The 15,277-nt window shown below is 48.4% G+C and overlaps 1 protein-coding gene across 1 annotated transcript in view; it reads left to right on the plus strand.

Moving 5' to 3' along the window:
- The first annotated feature begins 1,171 nt into the window (after positions 1-1,171).
- Positions 1,172-15,277, plus strand: part of CRTAC1 (cartilage acidic protein 1) — a 42,623-nt gene continuing 28,517 nt past the window's right edge. Inside the window, exons 1-2 of the mRNA XM_044450142.1 lie at positions 1,172-1,225; positions 7,884-8,080. Of these exons, the coding sequence (XP_044306077.1) occupies positions 1,172-1,225; positions 7,884-8,080 (251 nt within the window). The remainder of the gene's footprint in view (positions 1,226-7,883; positions 8,081-15,277) is intronic.

The following is a 15,277-nucleotide window of genomic DNA, read 5'->3' on the forward strand; positions in this document are numbered from 1 at the left end:
GTGGGGTGAGGGGAAGGGGAAGTATGCAAATAACTGCTGGTCACTGCCCTGTCTTTCCTGCCCCACTGCCAACCTCCCGTTCATGCACAGGTGATCCGGGTGCCCATATCCCCCTCCCCCCCGCCCCCATCTTCAACCAAACGCGTGTGGGACAGCGGCAGGTTCATGGGAGGCTGGAAGCGTTCCGTGAAGGGGCAGGTACAGGTGGCTGAGATGTACCTCAGTCTCAAAGTCGCGGGTAGGGTGGCCTGAGCTAAATGAAGCAAGCGGTGGGCTGAGAAAGGAAACCAGCCGGGGGTACTTGGCGCGGGGAGGATGGGTCGGGGGTGTTGCCCAGACGTCGGAAACAAGGAGGAGCCAGCTTCGCGGCTCCGAGGTTACTGTCCAGCCCGGCAAGACCACTTGCCACCCTCTCCCGCCTCCAAATTTCCCGGGGAAGGTTCCCCGCGCTCCGTTCCGGGCATCCTTCGCCCCGGCACTTTCCATCCTCCAGGTTCACCCGCCACTGATCGTATCTTCGCGGGAAGGAAACAGGACGAAGGATGTCACCGCAGCGGCGTATCGCGCCGCTCCTGCCCGCTCCGAGATCAGCTGCCCGGGAGGGTCGTCGTGCGAGCGTGTCTAGGTGCCCTGCGCTTGGCTCGGATTCTGCCCTACGCCCACCGGCGGGGGTTGTGATGCTGGGACAGAGAGACTCGCTTCTGGTCGTCCCTTCGCGAATCAGACGAGCCTCGTGAAGGTTACGAGGCGCGCTCTCGAAGGCTGCTGGCACCCTTTGCTCCTTCCTTGCCTCCCGGCGCCCGCGCCACACGCGCGCGCACACACACCCCCAAATCCCCTCCCGTCACAGTTTGGCTCCATATTGATCGGTGCTGCCTGGCCACGCTTCCCCTGCAATTCCAGGTAGTAAATCAGTGCCAGGCGGCCCCACCCCCCCGGTGTTGCCATTGGGCGCCGGGCTGTGCTCGGGCCGCACTCATTGGACGCCTCTCGGGCACAAGGCTTTACATAAAGAGAGGCGCTCGCTCCGCTGGACTTGCTGAAGCCGGAGAGAGAGTGGAGAGAGGGAGCGAGAGACGCGCGGCACACCAACAGACGCGCCCAGAGCAGCAGCGGCCGCAGCGAGCGGACTCCGGCAGCTGCGGGCATCCGGGCAGCGCGTCTGCCCGGGATGCTCCGTAGCCACCTGGCAGGCATGGAGCTCCCACGGCGTCCCACCTGCTCGGTGAGTACGGCGAATGACCTCTGCCTGGCGGTGCGCACCGGACAGGGCAAAGTTTGCCCAAAGAGGTGGAGACTTTGTGTGGGGAGCGGGAGGAGAGAAAAGTTGGGAGTCGGCGGGCGAGCTGGAGAGGGGCACCCGGGCCCCGGATCACGTGCCCCGCCCGCCCCTCCTCTGCCAAGTGACGCTAGAGACCCAAGCGGAGTGAGGAGGACGGGACGGGACGGGATGGGTTGGGATGGGATGGGATGCTTGGAATGCGATCGCACGCTGAGGAGGCACTGCGCGAGAATGCCTAGGAATCAGAGGCTGTGAAATTGGATATGGACAAGGCAGCTTGAAAGCGATGTAAGAGTGAGGTAGGAGCAGGTTCAGTGCTTGGGTCGTGCTGCAATGGGGGGCATGAGGGTGGCGTTTTAGAGGGTGGCTGCTGGCCGGACAAAGGCGTTCTTCCCACAGCAGGTCTGCTGTAGCAGGCCTTTCCTCAGGACAGTGTTCGTTGCCCCTCTGATTGCCCAGTCCATGGCAGCAAGCTGGAAGCAGCCCATCCGAAGGGTGCCAAGGTCTATTTGCCGTTAAGGTGACTGTGTGCCTCCACACTGCACTCGTAGCAGCAGCTGCTGGCTGTGCCCCAACTTTGGGTTGGCTGGCTGGCCACCTGCATTGTGGCACAGAGAGATGAATGCCACCAAGTCTGAAGTGCAACTCCATGGGTTCGGGGGCCATGGCTGCTAACTGGTTATGGTTCAGCTCCCCAGGGCTTTTGCAGGGAACGGAGACTCTGTTTCCTGCAGAATGGACATAGGCTCTTTCCTGATATTAGTAGGTTTCAGGAAGACAGCAGTGCAGCTCAGGACAATAGCATTTTTCTCAGTAGCGGCTCCGAAAAACAGAATGGGAACCAGAAGCAACTCTGAGCGGTAGGACTGAACTTAAACCCAAATCTGATCATGCCAAGCTTTTGCACTCAGACTGCTTGCACTGGGGGAACTTTGGAAGGCAATGTAGTGACTTGGGGTTTCACAACGTTTCCAGGATGTCTTGATGTCACTGCAGTTCATTGGCTGTGATGTTGTGATGTCATGAAGCAGGACATGGGGATGCACTGGGATAATGGCAATGTGAGCTGGTGAAGTCACTAGTCCACACCAGAGCAGGGAATGTTGTGGCACTGAGATTGTTGGAGGGGTCCATTTTTTTCTGTTGGAGATTGTGGTATCATATCGGGGCTGTGGTGTCATTTAGGATAAATGGCAGTTGGTGTGCAAAGAAACTGCTTGCCGATGCAGAGCAATAATACAATTAAGTCCAGGGTTTGCTGAAGAAGCTGGTGCCTTTGCCACATCCCCCTGCATTGAATGAAAGAGAGCTGTGAGGCATTCCTCCCTCTCCCTCTCTCTGGCAGGAAATAAAGCTGTGCCTTCATTTGGGAATTATTGCATATCCATGCTAGTGTGTCATGCAAATCCCACTGTCATCGCAGCACACAGAGGCCTGTGGTTACCAACAGGAGCAACTAGCCCCTGCAAACCTCAAGTGACATCCACCTCTCGGGACAGGGCCTGCTGGATCATGTGCATCTCATCTTGCTTGCATTGTATAAATGGGCACAAACTGCAGCGTAATCAGCCACACCCTTCAGGAGCATGAGAGGCATGGAAATGCTCAAACATTCACATGGTATGAGGGGTGCCTTTTCCTTTGCTCCAGGGTGAACCACTACTGCCATGGGCATGGAAGTTTTCGAGGTTTTCTGTTTCCTTGGCTCCTGGCACCATTTTCCAACCTTAACCATAAGTCACAAGAACTGGCTTTAGGCAGAATACGCAACATATGGAGAAAGAGGACCTGTATATTACCACAGCCTGGTTCTTAGGGCAAATTGACTGCAGCGTGAACCAGAATGTGTATCCTTGTCCGCTTTGCATTCTCTACCCACGATCTAGCCTATTAGTGGAATAGAAAATGGCGATGTGCAGGCAGGGCACAAAGTCATGGAGGGGACTTCAATCAATGTTTACATGATGGTGGTGGGCCTCTGTTTCCTTTCCATCTGCTAAGGGTATCTCCTAAAGTAAACCTGGCCTTCAAGCCCTAGCAGGCACTTGCCAAGCTGGCTGACACTGATTCTGGGCCTAGTTTGGTCCAAGGAGCCTGGATATGTTTTGCCTAGTCTCTGCTCTCCACTCTCAGAGCTTAGCAAAACAGACAGAGGAAGTGATTATGAACCCAGGGAAAAGGCCTTTCTACACTTGCTTGGTTTTATGTATGGTCTACAGTCTGAACACAGAAGGAACTCTCCATGCTTTTTGGCAGATTCCTTAACCCTGTCTAGGTGATACTCATTTAGACTTTAGCAGTCATACGCCTTGCCTTTCTACCATAGATTCTGTGGGCATTTCACAGTTAACACAGCTGGATTTCTGCTACATCCAGCATAAGGATCCTGAGAATAGAAGCAGCCTCGAGAACTGACCATTCGTTTTTGTCTTCCATCCCCAACTCTTCCCTTCTGCATGCTTTCAAGGCTTCAAATGGAAGATGTCATCACTTCATCAAAGGAAAGGATCAAATAAGAGCTCCTCCTTTCATTGCACAATTTATGCTAGGCGACAGTTTTCATATAGGAATGCTGGGGAAATAGCACATGTATAGTAATATATATTCATAGTACACCTGGGTTGTAACTTGTTTTGTTGTGGGTACATGCTCTGTGTACCTGGGTCCAATTATAGTCTGTTCATGTGTACACATAGTGGGAAGGAGGAACCGAGATGTATGGATATGGCGCAGTCAAACAATGTTCCTCCCTCCCAGATTTCTACCTGGAAGGACCTTCTTTACCATCAGGACTTTACCATGGGTTAGCAGCCCTCAGTGGAGTATGCTAGCACCAAGAGTGTAGGGACTGGGCCTTCCAAGCTCTGGCGAGAAAGCGAAGAAGCCGCAGAAGCAAGAGGAGGGGTTGCAAAGATCAAGCGAGTGCCTGTTTGCTGGAATGCCTATGCACAGGTGCAAGCTCTGTGTGTGTGTGTTTAGGAAAGCAACTTTAATTAATGGCCATTTCCCTAATGATCTATCTAGAAATGTTCACTGATGTATGGGTTTAATTAGCCCAAGCCAAACGCTGAGAGCCTGATGGTAGAGCATGCCATCTTTGTCACCAGGTGCCTGTTACCATCCTGTGTTTATAGAAACTTGTTTAATGACAAGTTAATCTGGGCCTAAACTGAAGGAAGGTGTTGGAACCCAGGCTTTGTGTTCGGTGTGATGGATTGCTATGCTGGGGCCAAACACATGGGAGATGCATTCTGCTCTTGCATCTCCTACCTAATCCCCAGGCATAAATGAATCTGTTCCCTGTGCAATTCTTCTTCCAGTCTATTTCCAAGGCAAGTGGGTACAGGCAAGACTTTATCCCAATAATAGGACTGAGTATGATGGCTCCTGGCATGTTGGATCATGATCATGAGCAGAGTTCTCTGATACAGAGGCTTCTATATATGGGGCAAATATATGGGGCAAATATGTTCGGTCCTAGTCAGGCTTTTAAACCAGTGGCATTTTGTAAGTAGCCTTCTGACTTGTAGGCCACAGTATGAATCCCTCTGCCCTAAATTCTATTGCAAAATAACAATGAATTCTACTAAAATACCACCCTTTTCTCCTCCAAAAAGTAATTCAGAGCATATAGTGAATCAGACAAGATTTCTGAGCTAGCAGAGACTGGCTGGCCCAAAGCAGGAGCTAGTCAAATTTGGGATTTGTCAGGTCCTGCCACATTATACCTGCTGCTGGTAGTGAGAAGCTTCCAAGGGTGCTATTCCACTTCTGTATCTTTGGGATAAAGCAGAAATATTTGTTGTTGAAGGCTGGAACCATAGCGAAACATTTGCTTAGCCATGCATTCAAACCGCTTATAGGTAGAGAAGAAGATTTATGAGTAGATCTGTATGCTTAGAATCTAGAACACAACAGGGTACTTCCAGAAGGGCTCAGGACAGGCCCAGAGGGCCAGTAATAGAACTAACAAAGGATCTCTGTAGGAATGTTCACAAGACAGATTACATATTCCATAATGCACTTTGACGACCCTTTTATTCACACAATCATGATGGATAAAGCATGATGAAAGAGTGGGTTTCTCCCCCTCCCGCTTTCCCAAGAGACTTTAAGACAGTATTGATTCTAAACTACAGGAGTGATTATAAGAACACTCCAAGCTGACAGCCCCAGGGGGAGAAAAGATGCTGATTAACATAAGATGTAAGAGTTTCCATATGTGGATGCTGACAAAATGAAGAAGCACCTCCTTTACCAAGCATTGACTACCCTGCTTGTGTGTACAAATGTGGTAGAGGGTGGTGATGTTAACCTATTTTATGGATTATCTACTCTAATTTTGGAAAGGCATCCTCAGGTCGGAGGGAGTGATCCAGATGGGAAAGGTTTCCTTCTATTGAAATACACCTTCTTTGTTCTTCCTGTTCTTGTGGCATATGTTTGATGGATTATGCTGTAGGAGGGTCAATGTGCATTCTGTGAATATCTTTCACTGCTGAGAGGATCCTATCTTAAGGAACAGACTAGATGGCTCCCAGACTTTCTAGCCTTATTTATTTAAAATTATTTTTAGGCTGCCTTTAAAGGTGGACCCTCTCTTGCTGTATAATCAGAGTCACTACTTATTGTAAGGATATAAATAAGGATGAATTGCTCTAAAACAAAAGTATGAATTTATGAAAATCATTGCACACATCATTGGTTGTCTCTCTCTTGGTGTATACATTATTTTGTGCAGCCACCTTGTACGGATCTGAAAGGTGCCTTTCCCTTTACCCTGCTTTATACGCCTCTTACGGCAGTAGAGACCTGGGGAATGAAGGACCAGCTTTGAGATTCAGTCCCAGGATTGTAGCAAGACTGAACGGTAACAGTTGTTTGCCTTGACACTCCAAATGGAGCCTCTTTAGTTAGGGGTGCTATACCACTGATCACTGGAGGCAAACTGCAGATTGCATATCTATTACATTATGCCCCACTTGTGAGCATCCCACACCATATGGCTGGCCGTCACCAGAATCAGAAAGCTGAACTAGGGAGATCCTTGTTCTGATCTAACACAGCAATTCTTATGAACCTTAGATCCCTCTAAAGCCTTTTTTCATTATGAAACATTTGGTCCTGCTCCTCTAAGAGTCTCAGGGCACCAAGGAACCTTCAATTTCTTAGCTATTCTACATTCCATCTGTTCTGCCTATGCATAACATAGTGTATTAACTTTCTACTGGTGCAAATTTAACTTCATGATCACCAGCCAATGTGTGGCTAGCAGGAAGGCTATGCAAGCTCCATCTACTGTACAAATGTCACAACTTCAAAGTGAATATAAGCAGGCTGTTGTTGTGTAATGCCCTCTTGGAGCTGCTTTTCTTCCGTTCCCCTTTCTAGCCTAAAGCAGCATGAACTGCTTCCCTTCGATGCAGTCAAAGGAGAGAGATGGGTCATTCTGCTTGAAGGAGTGGACTTGGACTTCCCACTTCCTATTGAAGTTCTGAGAAAAGAAGAGTAAATGCAAAGTCCTTTTGTTTCCCTTTAATAGGGATGTGAAACTCTGGAGCAAGTCTGGTTTTGCATCTCAGTGTGAATTCTCCAAGACGGCAGAATTCACTGTAATTCACCAAAGCCTAAATACATTGCCTCAATGCTAGTTCCAACCCTTCCTGCTTTGGGCACTAGTCCAAACTTGCCACTTATCTAGAATTCCAGAACTTTCCTTCACCAAGCCCAGAAAATCAAGAAATCTATCAGTTATGTTCTGCTCTTGCTGAGTGGTGAGGGAAGTGGGGGTCACCTCCATTGGTGCTGATCCATTGGCTGAATGATCCCAAACCAAAGTGCTCCAGGGCTGCCTATGCAGTTCTGCAAGGGGTGGTGAAGGTACTATCCTAGCTATGTCAGATCCTTGCCTATTTACATGGGCAGGTAACTGACCTATGCAAGATAGACAGATTCTTCTCAGATGTATAGTCCATGAAAGACTGAGAACTGGGGAATTCAGGAAATACTAATGCTATCTAAGTGCAGACCAAGGTCAGTGCTAAGAACTGAAAAGATCAAGAGCTCAGGCTCATAGGCCAAAAAGAGAGAGAGAGAAGAGCACAAATTGGCATGTGTTGATTTACATATGCTCTAAATTTTCTATGTGCCTGTCTTTAATGGCCTATTTGTAAAAAGGGATACATAGTCAAGCGAGAGGAGGGAGAAGGGCGTAAGAGGGATGGGCAGAAGAAGGTGAAGCACAAGAGGGCAAAAAGCCAGCTAATCCAGGGGATCAGATGGAACAGCAACCGCTGTGCATTTATTTTGGCAAAGTGCTCATGGACAGGGGCAGAGATTCAGGATTCCTGCCCTAGTGGACCATCTACTAACACAGCTGACAGCACAGACCAAAACTGGAAAGAGAATGCTTCTCTTCCAAATCCACATGAGAAGGGTTGAGTGTCCCTTCCCCTTGATATGTGACCAGGAACTGATATGGACACGATTCTGGAGTATGGTCCAGGATTCACGTGTGGGGAAGGGGGGATTCTTCTCCAGCAGCTGAGCAGATGGGCAGGGGCAGCATGACTGATGAATCCACTTACCTTTCTATCTGTAGGTGCCAAGGCTGTTGCTGTTGTGGAGTTTGGTTCTGGCTTGCCCTGTTGAAGGATCCCAGCGCAGTGAGCCCATGTTCACAGCTATCACTGACCGTGTCCTTCCTCCTGACTATGACAGCAACCCAACCCAGCTCAATTACGGAGTGGCTGTGACTGATGTGGACCAGGATGGAGACTTTGAAATTGTCGTGGCTGGGTGGGTACCATGGACATTGCTGGGTACTGCCAAACACTGGGGTATCTGCCAGCAAGGGGGAACTGGGCTGGTGTCAGCAGAGAGGGCATCGTGGCTGGCAGAGGCGATGGACTAGGTCTGATGAGATGTTGACCAGGCATGTTGCTGTAAGTGATGGGTATTAAACCTCTGGCCAACTGGCCAAATCCAGCCCACCTGGAGTCAGTCTGGCCTATCCCGTGATCCAGCTCCTTCCCCCCTGGACTGCTCATCATTGTTTTCCTGGCATTTGCATGGCTTCCTCCCATTTGAAAAGGACCAAATGCCTCTCCTGAACCTTATTTGACAACAGCAAGAGTTTTATGCTGAAATATGTTAGCATTTTGGCCCCACCATGTTTTGTCTGTCCATCACCTAAATGGGTCTGCCTAGCCACCCAGCCCACAAGCTTCTCCCAAAATGAATCGAGCCCTCAGGCCCAAAGAAATTCAATGCCCTTGCAATGAAGCGCCAGTCTGGGTGGATGTACCTTGGCATGTCCCATTGGGGAAGAGATCAGGTGCCTTCCTGGTTTATTTTAGAGGCAGGAAGAAAAGGGAGGGGTGTGTGTGTGTTGCAACACATTGTGGTCAGACTGGAGCCCTTGCAATAAACCAAAGCCAATAATAGTGCCAAGCCTCAGCTGCAGGTATGAATGTGCATTCTTAGTAAAACTCCCCTTTAGTAGCTCCCTCAAAGCTTACAACTTAACTGCCTTCCCCAGTCATTTCTCTGACAAACTGTTTCTGCTTCAAGCCACCAGAACCCCCTCCTCTCCCTCCACCTGGCTGTGCTGGAGTCGTGACCTAACAAATGAAGGCCGCAGGGGGCTGTCCCTTTATACTTGGCCACCACTTGTATAATTTGTCTTGCCCATAAAACATCTCTGAATTGCCCTAAGCTGGAAAGAGCATCTATCCATTGGAGAACTTTTTATGTCTTGCATTTCCTGGAGATCTAGATCATATTCGCATCTTCAGCTGAGTTCATTTCCTCCAAGAAATCTCATCTCTTTGTATCCTCTGTCTCTCCCTGCAATTCACAAACCCCTGCTTGGTTGTTGTTCTGTCTGGTCCCTCCATCGTTAATGCAACAAGGCAGAATAATATGTCTACTTGTAAACACTTGGGTTATTAGGCTCCCAGCTTTAGGAGTACCAGAATTTTCTGTTTCATTTCCACTCAGCCTCTTGCTGTCCAAGCCACGTCACGTGCGTCAGGGCTATTTTGGAGTATCCTCCATGAACAATAGCCTCAGTACCCTGGTTAGCAATTCAACAATGCCTGTCCACACCTCCCCCCCACCTTGTTGCACACGCATGTTTGTTTCTAGAGTGAAGCATGTCCCAGTACCCTAACGTATTGTGCACTGCCCAGAAAGACCTGAATTGAGCTATAGGTTGCACTACCTAAGTTTTAAAATTAATAAATCATTTATAAAAAGCCCTAGCCCAAAATGTTTTATCTGCCTTCCTATCTGGAACTGTGCACCATGAGTATATTGCAAGAGTTAAATGGATAGCTGAGCAAGGAGGGTCTTCACTTGCTCTGCAATACAGTTGGCTAATTTGTTGTCCAGTTAGTAATATATGAACTATTTGAACATCTGTTCCCATCAGCCCTGACAGTGTAACCAATGGTCAGGAATTCTGTGAGTTGTCGTCTAAAACATCCGCAGAGCACCATGCTGGGAAGGCTGAAGCAGAATATGGCCTGGCACTTGGAATGACCTGGGCTCTCGTTTTTCAGTATTAGGCACAAGTTGGACCTAGACCAGAACATCGCAGTGCTTCATGCTGCTGTTTAGGATTCCAGCAACCTCATTGCATTTCCCTTTCCATTTTTTACTTTGAGTTGTGTTCTGTTGTCCCAAAATATTGTCAGCATTTAATGGCCATTGAAAATCAACTGTCCTCATTAGGTTATTTCAGTTTTCCCCCTCCCTTACACTTTTTGGTCTCCAATGATTGATTGATTGATTGATTTGCATTTCTGCAAACCTTGAGGTTCCCCCATATCTCGCTCCTTATGAACACGTGGTGCTGCTTTGGTTCCCTAAGCAACAGAACCCACATCCTGAATATAAGACAGAAGGAATGCTATCATCCATCATTGTACCAAATGCCCCCTTTTCACCTCTGCCAGTGCCGAATTACTGTGGCACATGTCCTGACTCCTCAACTGCTCATACAGGTAAGGCAAGCTGCCTTCTTTTCTCCTCATCCTCTTTCTCGACTCCAAGGGGAGCCAGCCTTGGCACAGCCTCTGTGGAGTTGCTGCCCATGTTCCCCACTGAACCAGCCCCTTTCCTCCTTGTATTTGATTGTCTTCTTTCACAAGAGTGTGAGCATCTGCATTGCAACCAGCATCCTTCTTATCAGTGAGCTCAGGCTGGTGCTTCTACCTCTTTCTTTATGATTTGGCTGCCATCTTTGGAACCCAAGCTCCCTTCCCTAGCTGTAGTTTGGGTGATGGAGCAGATCTAATGGGAGGAAAAAAAATAGCCACCATGTGGGACGGGCTCTCCATGGCTTGACCTGAGGAAAAACAACTTCCCTTCACTCTGACCAAACCCTTAGGCCAGATCTTTACTGACTGGGATGCTACCGTTCCCAGCACCCTCCTGAAGGGATGAACAGCCCTCTCCCCTCTCTGCTGTGCTGACAGGCCTCTGTGTGCACCCTGACATTGTGTTAATTGGCTGCAGAGTGAAAGAATGCCCTGTCTCATTATTGGTAGAGTACTTGGCTTGGAAAGGTGCACAGGAATGAGCAAGGCATTCAGCTCGGTGCTCCCTGCATCCCCAATCTGCCAGCATTCCAACTGGAAGTGGCAGCAGGGAATGGAGTTGAAACATGGCCAGCTCCTTAAAGCGCCAGCCATCCAGCCCAGCTCACATTTTTGCCTTTGGTGGGGGCACGGAAAGCCCACTTCGAGGGATGCTTACCTGTAAAAGGGGGATGTTTCTGTACTTGCATAACTGGGACGAGGTGCATACATGTGCTTGGGTTAACCAGTGGATTCTTGATCAGAATGGGAAGATATAACACACAGAAAACAACATGAACCACACAACCAGAACTGTCTGAGCTCAGTGGTACCCAAAGGATTGTGGGCAAGTCAGAGATCCTGCAGTCCTCATAGGGCAAAGGAAATCATAGAACCAAAGGGCTTCCTACATGCAGAGTTAAGACTGCTGTTTTATTGTGGTTTATTTTTCATTTCATTGTGTGAGGAAAAATGTGTCTTTTACACAGTTTCCCCTCCTCCACCCTGACCTGCTCCCCCTCCCAGTGGTTGGATTTCTTTGCCTTTTTATATATTCTATTAACCACCTGCAAGGTGGAGCTGTGGTACAGCTGTGCCATAGCAGATTTGCCACTTCTCCCAAGGCTTTTGTTCTGGTGTTTTGTGGTTTCAAATGTAATACCTCATTCTAGGAAAGGAAGGGAAAGGAAAACATGGGAGAAGGATGGAGGATGATGTCAGAAAAGGCCTTGCAAACTTCTGTGAATGAGGCATCATGAGAGCATAATAAAGGCCTTGTGTATAGAAGTCCATAGATTTGAAGGGGTTCTTGGAGGCCATCTAGTCCAGCCCCTGCTCACGTCTGCCTCTGCAGTGCACGATGGAGCTGCCACATCCCTGTGAAATGACTGTCCAATGTCTCCCTAAATGCTTCTAATGAAGGAGAGCCCACTGCCTCCCCAGGCAGTTTCCAGCCGTCATGGGAGGAATGTTCTCTTGATATTTAGTTGATACTTTTACCATTGTGACCGGGCTGTTCTCCACTGAAGACCTTCACATTTTTATCAGTTCAGCAATCATGGCCAATGGTTAAGGATGATGGGATTTGCAGTCCAAATAATCTGGATGGCACCAGATTGGGGGTGCTGTTGTAGACTCCCATGGATCCTGTGGGGAAGAATGTGCCGAGCCCTTTAAAGTGAGTATTAGACCACAATGCATTGTCCTCATGAGACCAAAATCGGAGGCCTTGCATCTCACAAGGCAGATCTAGATTGAAACCTGCTTCTTGACGTAGTAGTGTTAAAATTCATCAACATGTTGATAGATCTGAAGAATGTGAGCCTCATGGGAGAAATGTTTTCTCGAATACCAATGGCTGCTCCATAATGATAGCAGCTTAACAGGATTGGAAGGCTTCTTTAGGCCAGCCTTCCCCAACCTGGCATTCTGCGGATACCTTGGACTGCAATTCCCCTTGACACACGTGGAGAATGCCATGTGGGGCAGATGTGAGGAGCACGTGACGTACCAGATGTTGCTGTACTGTAGGTGCCATCAACTCACATGATCAGCTATGCTAACTAGGGCTGATAGGAGTTGCAGCCTCACAATAGCTGGAGGACCACACATTTCCCATGCCTGCCCACCCTTGTGTCCTCAAAGGCTGATCTCGGCTATCAAAAGCCCTCTGAGCAACCACAGTGTCCAAGTCATTCCTGAAAAACAATATCTGACTTGTCTGCTTAAAGTTCCAGTCAAAAGGATTCCATGCCAACACTCAGCAAATTTGTTCCTTTCTCTCTGTTTGTATTTCACCTGATTCCATCCATCCATCCTGATTCTTCTATCATCGCACTGACCTTTCTTCATGGACTTGCATTCCAAACCCTGCAACTCCATCACTCTGTCCTAAACTGTCACCAATTTATCAATGTTCTTATTAAAGGAGAAACATTAATAATGTTCTGGTTCTTCGGCAGCGACTTCAGCAGCGCTGAATAGAACAGTTGGAGTTGGATCCTACTTCCTGGATATACCGCTTCTGCTAAGACAGCTTCAGAATAGCATTTGCTCTCTGCTTTTCCATGCTCCTATCTCATATTTAGTTTAGGATTTGCTAAATTTATACCCTACACACACACACACACACACACACACACACACACACACACACAGTCTTCAGTGCCCAACAGGCATCTCCTTAGCATGATGAGCCAGTGTGGTGGGGAGAATGTTGGACCAGGACTCTGGAAATTCAGGCTCTGGTCACCACACAGCCATGAAGCCCATTGGGTGACTTTTTGTCGGTCACTCAATCGCAGCCTAACCTGCCTCACAAGGTTGTTGTGAGGATTTCATAGAAAGCCTTGGGTTCTTTCCAAGAAGAAAAAAAGATGGGATATAAATGCGACGTAGTAGTAGTAGTGATGGTGATGATGATGAAGAAGAATCTCACTTGGGTGATGTCAAGTGGATGGGCCCAGACTGGGGGAAGAATGTAGAATTTTCCTGGGAATTTGTCTGCCAAGCCCTCCGGTGGGATTGAGGGCGAGGCAATTTTGTGCCTCCCTTCCGTGCCAGGACTTAACTATAAGCAGAGACAGGGCATTTCATAACCACACAGCTGCTTCTTGTGTAACTTGTTTACCAGTACCGGGGCCATACCTCTTGCTGAGCCAGCTCAGGCAGAGAGCCCTGAACTGGGGACGAGTGCCGTTAGCTTTTTCTAGTTGTGCTAGGAAAAGGGTTCAGAAATTGGGGTAAAGGGGTAGGGGAAGGATTAGGTGAGAACCAAATTCCTTTCCAACTTCTAGATGAATTCTGTGAAGAATACTTATTTCAGGTACTCAAGTTATATAAGTCATACCAGTTTCATAGCCTGAGACTACAGTGGCAGTTTTAAGGGCCGCAGACTAATGGAAAGTTACGCAGCAGCGCGTCTGCCCTCCACTCCAACTTGCCCAGGATCAAGAATGAACTGGGGGAGCCACCGCAGGGGTGGGCAGTGCGGTGTTCTGCAGGCACCTGTGTGCCCCTGTGCATCTTTCTTGGCACCCACCCTGCTGCCCTACCCAGCCACACACACACTTTTTAAAATTAACAATTTTGCTTAAGCAGCAGCCCGAACGGTTTCAAAGCATAGTGGGGGGCAGTAGCTGGAGCCATCCTCATTTCCTCTGGGCCACACATGAGACGGCGAAACATTCTTCAGAAATGAAAATGGAGGGCAGACTTCTTGGTGTCTCCAGCTACCAAACGCAAGAAGGCAAAGCAGTAAAAGGGATTCCTGTCTCATGAACTGGGAAGGGACACGAAAGAGAACAGTGTTGCAAGAAAAGCAGTGTGGACACCCTGACCACACCTCAACCTTGTACACAGTCTTTTCGGCAGGTTAATTTTCTGGTTGATTAGCCATGTTGTCCACGGCAGCCATTTTGTCGTGGTACCCACACAACAGTTTCTCAAATTGGCAGATATGTTCACAGGCCGCAACGTTTCCCTATGCTATTATTCTGCACTGCAGGGGTGGGCAATATGTGTCCCTCCATATGTTTTGGCACACAACTTGCATCAGCCCCAGTCAGCGGAGACAGTGGTGAGAGCTGATAGACACTGCAGACCAAAACATTTGGAGGGCTGCAAGTTGCCTCTCCCTGCCGTCCTGCTTGACTGCCTTGGAGCTGTTAAAGTTACAGACGCCGTCTTTAGCTCTGGAGTCAGCACGCTCCTTGAGCAGCAGCAAGATACATCTTTACTAAGGAGAACTGCCATTGTTCCGCTCCCAGAAGAGAGCCGAATAGAACCACCCCCAGCATTGCCATCATTTGCAGAATGAGCTCCCTGTTCATAGCTTATGACCTGTAATCTGCCTTTGAGGTAGTTCCTAATGCATCTGACGCGGGGGGAAGGGGCATCTCATCCAGCAAAGTCTGAAGCTGCTCAGACTAGAAAGAGCAGGATCAAAGGTTGCGGCCATTCTAACCTTCCCACCTCCCTGCCAGTGTGATGCTTTTTAAACACGGTTAGTTTCCAGTTGTGGAAAAGCTAAATAAACCACAAAAGCTTCATAGTGAAACAAGGTTCTGGTGGAAACATTAAAGTCAGAGGAACATTAACCCATAAAAGCTTTCTTTCCCTCAGTGATCACAACTGAGGAAAGAAGGAAATCTTGTAGTTAGTCATCCTGTGATGATAGCTTCAATGGTCTGGCTGTTATAGAATAATTGCAGCTAACCTGTAAACTATAGTATTCTCTGAATTACTGTCCTGTCAGAGGATTTTTGGGAACTTGAACAAAATCTGTTGCACCGGAGGTAGCATTCTGTGTTTTCTAAAGCCAGTCTTTCTTATACCAAATCAGAGGACTCCAAGATATTGGTACTCGATACATTCTAAACATGCAGTAGCATCACTGATACATCACAGAATA

This window comes from Varanus komodoensis, unplaced genomic scaffold, assembly GCF_004798865.1.
Source record: "Varanus komodoensis strain SLA01 unplaced genomic scaffold, ASM479886v1 scaffold1, whole genome shotgun sequence".
Taxonomy (NCBI): Eukaryota; Metazoa; Chordata; class Lepidosauria; order Squamata; family Varanidae; genus Varanus; species Varanus komodoensis.